Source organism: Lissotriton vulgaris, chromosome 8, assembly GCF_964263255.1.
Source record: "Lissotriton vulgaris chromosome 8, aLisVul1.2, whole genome shotgun sequence".
In the NCBI taxonomy this organism is placed as follows: Eukaryota; Metazoa; Chordata; class Amphibia; order Caudata; family Salamandridae; genus Lissotriton; species Lissotriton vulgaris.
The window spans coordinates 621174120-621189691 of NC_141696.1; the positions used below are offsets into that span (position 1 = coordinate 621174120).

At 44.4% G+C, this 15572-nt stretch overlaps 1 protein-coding gene across 18 annotated transcripts in view; it reads left to right on the plus strand.

Annotated features, from left to right (window-relative positions):
* The window catches only part of ABI3BP (ABI family member 3 binding protein), a 1784442-nt gene that overhangs the window by 642313 nt on the left and 1126557 nt on the right, over positions 1-15572 (plus strand). For all 18 annotated transcript variants that reach the window (XM_086934483.1, XM_086934484.1, XM_086934487.1 and 15 more), the window contains exon 4: positions 5516-5648. In XM_086934483.1, coding sequence (XP_086790609.1) covers positions 5516-5648 — 133 coding nt within the window. The remainder of the gene's footprint in view (positions 1-5515; positions 5649-15572) is intronic.

A 15572-nucleotide genomic window follows, 5' to 3' on the forward strand; every position in this document is an offset into this window, starting at 1 on the left:
GCAAGTTGCAGGTATAATCATCACAAATTTCACACTATCACTGGTAAATTACATTTAATGAGGGCCTTTCTGAGACCAGGGCCACTAGCTACATTCTTGCAAGGAGAAGAAAGAGATACCACGAACAACAGCCAGTTTGTACAGAGTTTTTGCAACAGGATTCCAACTTTACACATACCAAAATCAATTACAATTAGGTATACTAAAGGTACAATAAAGTGCATCTGACTTTAAAAAAATATGCTCTTTGTACAATCATTAGAAGTGGCATTAGGACATCTTGGCCATTGGAAGATGTGTTGCTTTGCTTAATTTAAGCTGGCTGCTATCACCCTTTTGACCCTCATTTAATAAATCCCCTTACTAATCCTTCATCAGTCAGATGATGTTAGGCTCGACAGATCCATCTCCCCTTTCAAAATTTGGATCCATTGACCCTTGACCCTGTGACCAGGCAGGTCGCTCCCTCTGCCACAGCGCAGACCCCCTGTGCTCTGCTGCTGCCTCTCGTGTTGTCTGCAGCCTGCTGCCTCTCGTGTTGTCTGCTGCCTGCAGACTAGTATTTTGCTCGTTTTTTTACTTTGACTATTCTTTAGACTTCCCCCTCTTTATTCTGTGCCCCTTGCTATTTTATTGTTGAGTGTGCCGCTGTGCCAGTCTCTTTCCCCCCTGCCCCCCTTGCCTTCTGGGCCGCCTTTCCCGCCGCTCGCGTCCCCTGCGGCCCCGCCCCCCACCTCCCATTGGCCGACCCGCTCCCACCTCCCAGCTGCTCTTCCCTCCCGCTCCCCCTCATATGGAGGCCGCGCGGCGGTGAAAGGAGCGACCCATGACCCTGTGACCAGGCAGGTCGCTCCCTCTGCCACCGCGCAGACCCCCTGTGCTCTGCTGCTGCCTCTCGTGTTGTCTGCTGCCTGCTGCCTCTCGTGTTGTCCGCTGCCTGCAGACTAGTATTTTGCTTGTTTTTTACTTTGACTGTTCTTTAGACTTTCCCATCTTTATTCTGTGCCCCTTGCTATTTTATTGTTGAGTGTGCCGCTGTGCCCGTCTCTCCCCCCCTGCGCCCTTGCCTTCTGGGCGACCTTTCCCGCCGCTCGCGTCCCCCGCGCCCTGCTCCCCCACCTCCCATTGGCCGCCCAGGTCCCACCTGCTCCTCCCTCCCGCTCCAGTCAACTGATCTGGGTTTAATCCATCACCATTCTTTAGTTCACCCCACCCCACCACCCCAGTTCAGACATGGCCATATGCAAATCAGTCTGACCCTGTACCTCATTTGAACAGTCCAGGCCGAACTTCCACTCCATGTCTTCCCTGGACCAGAAACAAGCAACCTGGGACCGGTTTTGGGTTCATAACCCTCATCAGCCAGGCTATCTTGAATCCAGTGGTAAAGTGAAGGCAGCAACCGCGCCTAAGGCAAGCCTGTCTGCGCCCGTCCGTGCCTGGACCGCGCCCAGCGCCAGGACTCCTGGACCTCGTTGAACCCAGACCAACCGACTGACATATAACACCGCCACCCTCAACGCACTCAACATCGGACGAGCGCCCGCCTGCTATCAAGCCACCCCCAGACGCGCCCACGGACCCTTCACCTGTCAAGCCTGCAAATTCACCTGCCTCAAACCCCGTCCCCTGCCACCCAAAGCAAACAGCAAAAACAACCACCTCAAGTACATCCTCCTCAACACCTGCTCCGTTCACAAGCACGCCATCGAACTCTGGGACCTCCTCGACACAACAACACCAGACGTTGCCTTCCTCACGGAAACCTGGATGAACGCCTCCTCAGCCCCAGACATCGCCATAGCCATCCCTCACGGCTACAAATTCACCAGGAAAGACCGCGTCAACAAAACAGAAGGAGGGATCGCCATCATCTACAGGAACACCATCAGCATCACGACCAACGCCGAAGACACCATCTCATCCGCCGAACACCTACATTTCCAGATCCACACCGACTCCCAGACCACCCTCAGAGGAACACTCATCTATAGACCCCCGGGCCCACACACACAATTCAGCGAAACCATTGCCGACGCCATCAGCCCGCATGCCCTAGCCTCACCAGAGGTCATCCTCCTAGGAGACCTGAACTTTCACCTGGAGAACAACAAACGACAACACCACCACCACCCTGCTTGACAATCTCGCCAACCTCGGACTCAAGTAACTGGTGGACACCCCCACCCACCTCGCTGGCCACACCCTCGATGCATCCTGGGAACGGTCTCAGGTTCATAACCCTCATCAGCCAGGCTATCTTGAATCCAGTGGCAAAGTTAGCAAGGCACCCACGTCTGGGCATACCCTGCCAACATAGGACGAACAAAGCGATACCAAAGGGGATTATGGATTGAGCATTTGAGCAAATCAAACAGTCACCCCATTCAACTGATCTGGGTTTAATCCATCATCATTCTTTAGCTCACTCCACCACCCCAGTTCAGACATGGTCATATGCAAATCAGTCTGACCCTGTACCTCATGGGAACAGTCCAGGCTGAACTGCCGAGCCATGTCTTCCCTGTACTGGAAACAAGCATTCTGGGACCGGTTTCGGGTTCATAACCCTCATCAGCCAGGCCATCTTGAATCCAGTGGCAAAGTGAGCAAGGGAACCACGTCTGGGCATACCCTGCCACCTTAGGGCGAACAAAGTGATACCAAAGGGGATGATGGACAGAGCGTTTGAGCAAATCAAACATTCACCCCCAGTCTACTGATCTGTGTTTAATCCATCATCATTCTTTAGCTCACTCCTCCACCCCAGTTCAGACATGGCCATATGCAAATCCGTCTGACCCTGTGCCTCATGGGAACAGTCCAGGCCGGATTTGCCAAGCCATGCTTTCTTTGGACTGGAAGCAAGCATCTTGGGACCGATTTCGGGTTCATAACCCTCATCAGGCAGGCTATCTTGAATCCAGTGGCAAAGTGAGCAAGGGACCCACGTCCTGGCATACCCTGCCAACGTAGGGCAAACAAAGCGATACGAAAGGGGATGATGGACGGAGCGTTTGAGCAAATCAAACACTTACCCCCAGTCAACTGATCTGTTCAGCCTGGCAGGTTCTTAACTTAGCTAATTTCAGCTCTGGGGAGAACCACTTGGAAGCCTTGTTCCGTCGTCAGTTACTGGCTTGAGTATGTAAAGGGGCATGTCTCTCTCTTGCCTTCAGTATCTAATTTGTGATCACTGTCTCTAACTGGTCAACAATATCTATGCTCGCTGGAAGGTTAGATGCCAGGGTATTGTGAAAGATGGACAGGTTAATGTGATTCCGGTTTCTGGTCATTAATTTAGGTCCAGCTGAGGGTTTGCCTAACGAAAGGTCACTTAAGAAAAAGCTTATTAAATGGTAATCTGACCATATACACAGACTGATAGTTAACTTCTGAACTAAGAGATTGATGGACCATATTTGATCAAGTGCATGTTTTTTGATGTGTGATGTGTGATTGTGGCAGCATTTCTACTTTGCCCTCTGACAGAGAGTGCATATACCCAAGGATTTGGTGTCTAATTTTGTGGTGGGAGACGACATAGTTTGATGGATTGATGCCTATGAAATTGCACTCCAAATGCACAGGGTCCCTGTAGCAGACTGGGGGCTAATTTTTGAAGATATAACCCTATTGAGGGGATGGACACTCTACTAGCCCTAGAACTGAGTAACAGGATGAGGTATCTCCCATGCAGGAGGCCTTAATCAGAACGTTTGGTTTGACCCCAAAGAAGTATAGATAGAAATTCAGGCATAGTCCGAAGATTTTCCAACAGACCTGGGTGGATTGTATGGATTCCTATTGCAAGGCACTGGATTGTTGGGTGAAGGGACGTGAGGTAGAAGATTGCCAGGGCCTGTATAATTTATTTGCAAAAGAGCATATGTTTAGTCTTTGCTTTCCAGATCTGCACCAACACTGTGTTGATAGTAAGCTTGCTGACCCCAGAAAGCTTGATAAGGAGGCGGACCACTGGGTCAGCACCAGGGCCACAGGAAGGTATCTGGTGGGGATCACCACAAGGGTGGGCAGGGTCCTCACCAGAAGGAGGAGTTGGGGACAAAGGGAGCAAGGAGTTCTCTAAATGGCCCCAAACTAGTTCTGGTGCTCAGGGTTGCCAGGCCCCTGCAGAAAATAAGAAATGGTTCCCTGACAATAAGCCTGCAGGGAAGGCTCTCATGAAGTGCTATGAGGGCCAACTTGACAAACAAATGCTTTTTTTGTAAAAGTGCCCCATACCACTCTTCACTTTAATGGAGGCCGGGTTCCTTTCTTAAGACATGATTAATTTAAAGAAAGGGGTGTGGCTGACATTAAAGTTAAAGTTAAAGCGCCGCATGTGCGTTTTCATAAACAAGTATTTGCAATGCAATAGGTGTCCCATTTACAAAACTCTCTTAAATGCGAGACCTATTGAATTGCAAATGCTTGTTACAAGGATGTGGCAGCACCAAAGACTAAGACCAGGGAGCACCTGGTCTTAGGATGGCGATACAATGAGAAATTATTAATTTCTCCTTGTATTTTGCTCTTACTATGTGTGTTGCAATCTTCAGCACACATAGAAACAACAAATCACCTTTAAAGATTGTTTATTTGCAGGAAAGTGTCTTTTCCTGTACAAAAAGAATTGCCCCTGCAGCGCAGGCACGCTTGCAACATGGAGCAAGGCTGCCTGCGCTGGCACTAGAATGCTTTTTTAGCGCCAGTGCTAGGGGAAACGCAGGGGTCCTCCGCATTATTGTAAATACTGTGCCAATGACCAATTTTGGCGTAACATCGTGCTTCAACGTTTTATTGTAAATTTCCCCTTTTTTATCTCATTATTATTGGGTTAATATTCAAAAACGTAAATAGTCATGAACACCTAAACAAACACAAATGGGAACCTCATTGTCTCTAGCACCTGCAAGATAACAAGATAGGGTCTCTCAGTTTGTGTATATTGATTTGCTCGCAACACAGTGGTGTGCCAAACTCGGAGTGTCAAGGTGGGCAACTGGCCAATGAGCACATGGGCCACACAAGAGTCAGTTATAGGTCTCAAGTTACCAACAAAATGCATACAAACTAAAAAGTCAGTGGTGAGAGAGGTGTACTCCAAGTAGAGTCACATTCCTCTCCCAAGTGCTTTGTAGCAGTTGATCTCTCTGGGATCTACCTTGTCCACCCAACTCCCTTTTTTGGTTAGGAGAAGAACAGGCAAAAGGTCTCTTCAGGGTGCCTTAGGCTGGTTAGGGTTTCCATTCAGAGCAACAGCTTCAGGGAAGGGAGTCAGAACCTAAGATGATCCTTCTTGCTCTGTCCTTGACATCGGCTATCCAAGGCTGCCCCTAATCATGTTCATTCTGGTAAGAAGATTTCTCATGTTCGAGCATTAAGGGTAATAATACCTTTAGTTGTCAGTGCCACAGTATGTGTAAATGCAGAGTGCATCTTTATTTCAACATGATTTTGGTTTAAATTCATTTGTTACAATAACTCATATATCAGTTGGGTTTTTCCATAGGTCAAACCAAAGTTCAAAAGCCTCTTCAAGTGGTTGTTGGTACATTAACCCCGACATCTGTCTACTTAGCCTGGGGCGTGCTGGTAAATCCACAGTATGACTGGACTGTGCTGAACAAGTGTCTAACCGACAGGTAAGCATTAAGACCAATACTATACATGCTTCTAAAAAGAATAAATAGCTTCAGATCAGTGCAGCTATCTTTATATTCTATATACAGAAATGCAATTTATTGGAGTTCATGTCATTCTGCAGAAAATGCTTAATTTGCAAACGTGGCTGGCTGTTCAGCTTTGTACTGTTAAGAGCTTTTTTTACAATTACTCCCAAGAGTTTGAAATGGATGTATGTGTACTTTGTATTCACTAAAGAGCAATAACATGTCTCCAAAAAAAGCTCTGCATAGAAAAAACACTGCATAAGGACATGACCTCTATGGGTGATTACACATGGTTGAGTTGTTAAGAGCATTGAGGATGATGAGTTTAGACAAATAAGAAGATAGTGCCTTAATTACATACTAATCCTCAAACAGTGTTTTGAAGGGGTGTGGACGGAGATGAAAATGGGAAGTATCAGGTACTTGACTGGAAAGTTGTCAGCATTTTCCAATTCTTGTTGTAGGATGTATGGTTTGAAGTTTTTTTAGCAAGTTTAATAAGGTAATAGTTCTCAGGTCATTTAATACCAGTGAAGGAGAACCAAAACGGGATGAAAGATTGGGATCTGAAAGGGGCTTGCAGTGGCAATTAAGTTTTAATTGGCAGAGTGTACTATACATGAACTAACACAGTGAGCAAGAGTGTGTGTTAAATGTGTGTGGGGATGGTGTTCCATGAAAATCTTAGAAGACTAGAATCAAGAGTTTGAACAACTGTTAAAGGTCATACAGAAATGTTATATTCGTGTGAAGTGCTGATCTGTCTTGTAGAAAACCTTTTTGTTGCATAAGAGTCATGGTTTTACCAATGAGGATAAAGGGTGGTGGTAGGGTGATTGGTGTGTGATGCTCCAGACACTCTATGACTCTCCCACAGGAAAGCACATTTGTGTTCAACATTGGCTTTGGCCAAATAAACATACCTTTATTAATGTATTTAATGGGATCAGGAGTTGCCATATTCTGTGACAGTATTACAGCTCTGGTCCATACATACTCATTGTTCACCCCAATGATGAGATCCAGCTCACAGGGATGAGAGAGTATGCACAAAGTATCGGTCTCTACAAATTAGTCTTTCCAATCATTAGACATATGGCACTGAGGGAGAAAGATGCTGCAATCTACTGACTCAAACTCTGTTCAAGTAGTCTCACTGAAGCCTTGATATTGGCACGATCTCACAGCCAAGTACTTTTCGTATTACTTGTGGTGCAATACAATAGATATTGTCTTCTCCTTAATCTCTCATGCATCACCTTGACATCTTAACACCTCCGCTTAGTCAAGAACCTCGCACCTCATTTCATTTCCACCATCACACTTGGATCCTTCATCAATGGCTCTTCTGACACATTCCTACTACTTACCATGAGAAAGATGTGTCCACATTACCACTCTCATAAAGTCAAATCAACACTTTATTGAAAAGTAAACTTGACTTCTGCCACAGCTTAGGAGTTGGCTTCTAGCAGTACTCCTTGAACAAAAGGATGAATCTTGACCCAAGTATACTGGTAAATTTCCCCAAACAAACATATTCGTCATTCGACATACCCGAAACAGGAATGTTCCAGGTTAAACACAGGGTTAAAAATTCTCCCCTTATTGTTCCAAATAATATACTGCACTGCCTGCCCATTTCCCACTGCTTCACATGCATCGAGTCCTGTGCTCATTGTTCCACACCAACAAAAAACCTTCTCACCATTCTAAAACTACCAGTTGCACCCTGAAAGTTGTGAGCCTTTCAACTGCACATAATCTTCCTTTGGAACACCGTCCATGGTCAGCTCTGAGCCACACTCCCCTATCCAAAATTCAAATGCACTCCAAATTTAATAACAGAAGAATGCAAATGAAGAATCATGAAGTTTGTGCTGCTTAATAATGACAAAGGCTTGGCATGGTAGTGTGATTGTCCTGAACTAAAACAATTATGCCACCACAATGGGATGGAGAGAGTGTGTATCTGATGGGACACATTTTGTACACATTGACGATCCACTCAGGTAATACTGCTGTGTTGGTTCACACCTTTGCAATATGCAAATCAGTCTGACCCTGTGCCTCATGGGATCAGTCCAGGCCGAACTGCCAAGCCATGTCTTCCCTGGACCGAAAAAAAGCATCCTGGGAACGGGTTTGGGTTCATAACCCTCAACAGCCAGGCTATCTTGAATCTAGTGGCAAAGTTAGCAAGGCACCCACGTCTGGGCATACCCTGCCAACTTAGGGCGAACAAAGCGATACCAAAGGGGATTATGGATGGAGCATTTGAGTAAATCAAACACTCCCCCCATTCAACTGATCTGGGTTTAATCCATCATCATTCTTTAGCTAACTCCAACACCCCTGTTCAGACATGGCCATATGCAAATCAGTCTGACCCTGTACTTCATGGGAACAGTCCAGGCCGAACTGCCAAGCCATGTCTTCCCTGGACCGGAAACAAGCATTCTGGAACCGGTTTCGGGTTCATAACTGTCATCAGCCAGGCTATCTTGAATCCAGTGGCAAAGTGAGCAAGGGACCCACGTCTCGGCATACCCTGCCAACTTAGGGCGAACAAATCGATACCAAAGGGGATGATGGATCAAACGTTCTGATTACGGCCTCCTGCATGGGAGATACCTCATCCTGTCACTCAGTTCTAGGGCTAGTAGAGTGTCCATCCCCTCAATAGGGATATATCTTCAAACATTAGCCCGCAGTCTGCTACTGGGACCCCTATCCAAAATTCAAATGCACTCCAAATTTAAAAACAGAATAATGCAAATGAAGAATCATGAGGTTTGTGCTGCATCATGACACCTGAACAGTGTCTCTCATTCTTTCTTGCCTCACTAAACACTCCCATTTGTAGTAATTCACTTATTTTTTTATATCAAATTGTCGTTTCATTTTTTGACAGTTTTCTTTAGCAAGCTCATTCTGTTTTTTGCAAAGCATTTTCCATTCACAAAAAAGATTCGACTCGTTTAGAAATGGTTGACTCGCAAAGCAAGTCAAGGGGACGGCAAAGGTTCTATTTTGGTCAGCCTAGCAGAGGGTATCCTACCATATGTAGTAATCCCCACTGCTCTAGTGGGCATTTTTATACAAACGTGCTCCCACCAACACAACAGGTGCACTTCCAGTGAAAGTGTAATGTATGCCAGGCACCATGTCATGGCGACCTACTGAGCACTTCTTAAAAGTTTTGCAGAAGCAAACCCCGAACCCGGGGTTATGTGCCTGCAAAACAAAATAGCAATGGTCCTAATGCACTGGGAGTTTGCTCCCAGTGCTTGGGGAGGGTTAATTTTCCATGTCTGTTACTCCTGTGAGTTTGACTGTGGTAAAATTCAGGAAAAAGAATGTAAAAGGCAGCCCTACAAAGGCCAACTAGAGCAACAGCCTTGTGAGCCCTTCTGACATAAAGGGTCCTAAGCAACAACAGATGCTTTCTTCCAGTCCATTTTGGGGAATAATCCATTTTCATTTTTGGGCAACCAAAACCTTCTCCTTAGCACCTGTTTAACCCCTTCGATGCGGCCGCGATTTTTCCCGTGTGCGGCCGCTGGCCGAACACGGGCGGGCCATGACGAACCCCAGCCGTCATCAGCACACGAGCACCGTAGTGCATGACGGCTGGGGTTCGTCACCAGCATGGAAGGGGTTAATGCACTGTGAGGAGCAGACGAGTCTCTCTCCGGGACTTGGGAATTGCTTTTCGCAGACTGTTAATGCACTGATACTGTTCATTACTGGTTTGATATTACTAATTTCATTTCTAGCCACTAATTTTGTCTAATGTATAATCCCTCTATTTTCTGACAGCTGGTAAGGTCTCCAGGTGTTTTCTGTAATGCACTTTAAACACAATGCTATGCTGCTGCTGAATTTCCTCGAGAAGGCATCTTCCAAACGTGTATACATATCTTTCTTTCCAGGCTCTAAATCTAAAATGATACCAGTTCCCCTTGTAGGACATCTATTTTTTAGTTTAGCACCCGGATATTTCTTGGGTGCATAGTTCATCACACGGCTGAGCTCTAGAGCTAGCCATTCAATCACATTATTTACCACTGAAATCCTTTAACCCCTCCCATGTTCGTGACGGAACCGTTCCGTCACGAGCCTCGGGTGGGCTGTGCTGATGACGGAACGGTTCTGACACGGCCCGCTCGCCGCGCCTGCGCTGACGTTCTGAAGAGCAGTTGGGGCCATGACGGAACCGTTCCGTCACAAGCACAGCTCACCCCCGGGCCGTGACTGAGCGGTTCCATCACGAGTACGGGACCGCCGCGCGGCCCCGCCTCCCCCTTATCGCTGCGGCGGAATAGCCGCCGCAGCGAAGGGGTTAAATTCTTTGGAATTAGGGGGCATCTCGCCAGTAGAGCTGTGATCACCACTCATATCTTCTTTACTGTTGCTGCTGCCTGTAAAACCTTCAGCTCTTTTAATACTTCCACTTGAAGCTTCTTGCTCTCTATCCTCAGCAGGCCTGTCAGTGCCTTTGCTGCTGTCCGGGTTATAAACGCCATGCACAGCACGTCCTCTGGGAGCACTAACACCTTGTTTAAAGTAAAAGTAACAATGATCAGACAAACGTTTTGCGGCAGCTCCAGCATTTGGCATTGTCTAACACTGGCTTGTTTTACTTGCTTCATTATGATGAATGTAGCACAAAAACAGGCAAGACCTGCCGTTATGATATATAAATACATTGTGCATTGGCAGCTTTGGGCTTTGAAAAGTGTATGTTTGGTCTCTAGCTCCATCGATCCCTACAGTCCTTTTGATAGTCCTGCTTTGGAGTCTTTTTGTCCAGAGCCATCGTTTCCTCGTTGATTAGCCTCTGTTCTTTGACAGTATTTTATGATGGCAGGTTGATCAGTTTCTTTTTCTTCTCTCAAATGTGATTTCTTTCAGTTTATTTCATTCTAACTTATCTTTCTGTCAGTGACTATTGGTGGAAAAGTCCCCTGCATGGTCCTGGAGGTGCAACCCTATCTTGAGTGCCCAACCTACAGTGATATGTGGATCCTTGGTATCAATTTTTCATCATGGGCGAACTGAGATCATGCATGTCCACCATGACCTAGGCCTGTCTCTCGAATTCTAGTCACTTTTTTTTTATTTTGTGGGTGGCTGCAGAGAGTTCTGCATCTCCCTGGCAACATTAGAAAATAGAAGTGAACACACAAGGGGGGTAGTAGGGTACACACAAAAAAAAGGAACCACAACAGAACGTAGACATGGGGAAATTCAATCATTGGAAAAAGTTGCCCTCACTCACATACCGGAGTATGTGACATTCTACCATCATTGGGCCTGCTTGCAATACGCCCTGGTGTAGCCACACCCCGGGCGGAGCATTAGGGAAGGGGAAAACAATAATAATCAAAGTCACTCGACAAGACAAACCATAAATTCCAGACAACATGTAACATATAAAGTAATTTGATGTGTACCAATCACCAAGTGTCAGAAATAATAGTGCGACTATAGTGCAGTTAATAAGGAATGTTAAAACTGATTAAGGGTGCCAACTGAAATAAGTGTTTTATTGGACATTACCTGGTACCCCTATCAGGATTAAAAACTCGAATTAGGATGGGAAGTGTCTTGTTCGAGGCCCAAGGATCTCACAAGACTTCCCTCCTGATACTGCTTATGTCGACATGTTTCAACCGTAACAAATGTGCCAAAGCTGGTCACCTCGGTATTCTTCAGGACAGTCGCCTTTTATTTCTGTCCGAGCCCTACCGCAATTCGGTATACTGGGCCCCTTGGAACTGAGCCGGTCTTTACAAATCCGTGCCCTCTCCTGTTACATGTAGAGGCTTATCCCGAAATACGGGAAAAAACACTTACTGTGGATAAAAGAGAAAATAAAGTAATGTAATGCGTTCTATATTTTATTTTCGATATTTTTGTACTTACCATGTTGTAGATAGGATGCCGATATTCTTGCCTTCGATATTTTTGCTTCGATATTCCTGTAGGTTGATATTTTGTAGGTCGATATTTTGTCAGTGATCCGCTTGAGAAGGTGGACAAGTTCCTCTTATCCTTCTCTCTCTGTTTTTGTTTGAGAAGATTCCTCAAACACACCTAAGCTCTTAAAATGATGGCCTGAGGTAACTGTTACTTGCAGTTCTGCCAGTCACAGTTTTTCCATCAAAAATATGTATTGAGTGGTGTGATATGTGGGGTAATTAGCAATGCATAATTAGGGTGCAAGTTTTAGATACCTTATGGCAGAAGTTATAGTTACTTGAGATATCTGTAACTGGTGAATTTCAGTGGTATTGTATGTTTAAAACAACATGTTTTAACTGACATTTTCATCTAAATATAAATTCACTTTAACCTTTGTTTTTTCAGTGAATTTCTAGGTTTAAAAAAATATATAAAGTAATATTTTATTACCATACGCAAAGCCACCACCGCCATGCAGTGCACGGCTTTTGGGCGTGCATGGCGGGAGGTTGGGCTGCAGTCCCTGGCCACATCCAAAACTCAGTGGGCAGCCAACCAAAATTATGTGCATGGCCTTTGGCTGTGTGTAGAAGGTAGTTTGCCGCAGGGCCTGGCCTACTGCCACCCCTGCTGCCCACCCCCTCCCACAGGTAGCAAACTCTGAGCGTGGTATCCTAGATACCGTGGATGACGGCAGGACGCAGTTCCACGTCATTCACATGGACGCAGGAGAGAGCTAGCGGGAAAACGCCCTCATAAGATATTTAAAGCCGCAACCTTACCCTAAACACTGACTACGCGGTGTCACGGAAAGCGGGCAAGGGAGCAGGACGCCACCCAAGGAACAGTAAGGAGCATTGTGGGAGGAGGAGTGAGAGAGAGGTGGGAGAGAGGAAGGAAGGGGTGTTTTTGGCGTGATTAAACATCACGGAAGCTAGAACCAGGAAGTCAGCTAAAACGCCAAACACGACTCTGAAACCGTTCCTTTGTACTTTCCTCCCCACATCTTCCCCTGTATATACAGGTTGTGTTCGAAGGGGGAACCTCCCGCAGGGCACTAATTCGAGTTCACGAATTCAATGAACTCGGTAAGTAAAAAAAATGGTATTGATGGATAAGTTGCATGATGGGTAATTCATTTGTAAAACGGGGAAGAGTGGTGCGAGTGATGGACCTTCGCGGGGTAATGTGAAGAGTGTAAACGAAGTTTGATGAGCCATCCGATCGGGAAGCACGAGGTCGGACAGTAATGTGCTCGCGTGCTGGGAAGAGTGGGGTAAAGAGATCCCACTTCAGTAAAAGGATCATGAATGAATTAGGAGGATTCATTACCAACCTAACCATAAAACAGCATGATATAAGAGAGACACAAATGGTTTGCACAATAGTGATGGCAAGCCTCAAGATGGGAAAAGAGAACGCATTACATTACTTTATTTTCTCTTTTATCCACAGTAAGTGTGTTTTCCCGTATTTCGGGATAAGCCTCTACATGTAACATGAGAGGGCACGGATTTGTAAAGACTGGCTCAGTTCCAAGGGGCCCAGTATACCGAATTGCGGTAGGGCTCAGACAGAAATAAAAGGCGACTGTCCTGAAGAATACCGAGGTGACCAGCTTTGGCACATTTGTTACGGTTGAAACATGTCGACATAAGCAGTATCAGGAGGGAAGTCTTGTGAGATCCTTGGGCCTCGAACAAGACACTTCCCATCCTAATTTGAGTTTTTAATCCTGATAGGGGTACCAGGTAATGTCCAATAAAACACTTATTTCAGTTGGCCCCCCTAATCAGTTTTAACATTCCTTATTAACTGCACTTTATTCGCACTATTATTTCTGACACTTGGTGATTGGTACACATCAAATCACTTTATATGTTACATGTTGTCTGGAATTTATGGTTTGTCTTGTCGAGTGACTTTGCTTATTATTGTTTTCCCCTTCCCTAATGCTCCGCCCGGGGTGTGGCTACACCAGGGCGTATTGCAAGCAGGCCCAATGATGGTAGAATGTCACATACTTCGGTATGTGAGTGAGGGCAACTTTTTCCAATGATTGAATTTCCCCATGTCTACGTTCCGTTGTGGTTCCTTTTTTTTGTGTGTACCCTACTACCCCTCTTGTGTGTTCACTTGAATTTCTGTGGGGGCCTGGGTGGTAGAGTTAGGAGCCCTCACCCCTTCTTTGTGTTGATAACATTAGAAAATAAACATTAAGTCTCCAGTGTCATTGAATCTATGACCCCAGGGGAACTCACTATATGTATTTAAAGCACTTCCCAAGCTGGAGCTTTGACAGTGCTCTCTAGGAGCAAGTCCTGTGACTGCATTTTATGTGACCTGAAGATGTATAAAATAAGACGAAAGACCCTCTTATGGTTATTTATGATTATTTTTTAGCTGAACAAATGTTAAAGGAAAGTCTCAGAGATATGTTTATTTAATTTTTATTACAAAAAATACATGTCTGACTATTTACTTTAACATTTTTCACCCACTAAAGAAATAAAAATAATGTTAAAAAAAGAGTTATAGACATGTACTTTAATAAAACTTTATTAATTACTTTTAGTAATCAATATTAATAAACATTGTATTGTGTGAATTACTTAAATAACCGTACAATTACTGGTGATTTTTGGAAAAAGATGATTGATCTGCTTTATATATAGGAGGTTGGGAGCCTGGGAGGGGTTGGCTGCTTGGCATGGCCGCCGACCATGCCCTGTGGGTAAATCCCAGCCGCTCACCGCTATTGGCCCTGCAGTGCTTGGCTGTCCACATGGGAAGTTTGCTACCTGTGGGAGGGGGTGGGCAGCAGGGGTGGCAGTAGGCCAGGCCCTGCGGCAAACTACCTTCTACACACAGCCAAAGGCCATGCACATCATTTTGGTTGGCTGCTCACTGAGTTTTGGATGTGGCCAGGGACTGCAGCCCAACCTCCCGCCATGCACGCCCAAAAGCCGTGCACTGCATGGCGGTGGTGGCTTTGCGTATGGTAATAAAATATTACTTTATATATTTTTTAAACCTAGAAATTCACTGAAAAAACAAAGGTTAAAGTGAATTTATATTTAGATGAAAATGTCAGTTAAAACATGTTGTTTTAAACATACAATACCACTGAAATTCACCAGTTACAGATATCTCAAGTAACTATAACTTCTGCCATAAGTTATCTAAAACTTGCACCCTAATTATGCATTGCTAATTACCCCACATATCACACCACTCAATACATATTTTTGATGGAAAAACTGTGACTGGCAGAGGTGCAAGTAACAGTTACCTCAGGGCATCATTTTAAGAGCTTAGGTGTGTTTGAGGAATCTTCTCAAACAAAAACAGAGAGAGAAGGATAAGAGGAACTTGTCCACCTTCTCAAGCAGTCAATGGATCACTGACAAAATATCGACCTACAAAATATGGACCTACAGGAATATCGAAGCAAAAATATCGAAGGCAAGAATATCGGCATCCTATCTACAACATGGTAAGTACAAAAATATCGAAAATAAAATATAGATGTTAAAAATATTGATGTTAATAATATCGTTTTTTTTCCTGTACAAATATGAATGTAAAATAAAGTAAATAACACTAATAAATAAAATCAACATAGTTAAAAATATCTAATAATGTTTAAAATTATTAAATAATACATATATAATAATAATACATTAATTAAACATATACAGAAAATATATAATATATATGTACTTAACAATAAGTTGTAATAATTATTTTAATAATGTATAAATTAATAAAAAATATTATAAATTACAAATAAATTTACAAACATAAAACAGAAACATAAATAAAAAGTAAAGAATTATAGTTAATAAATCAAAAAAATTAAATATACTTTTAATATTTTTACAATTAATTATATAAAACGTTGGATAGCGTAGGGGTAAAAATTAC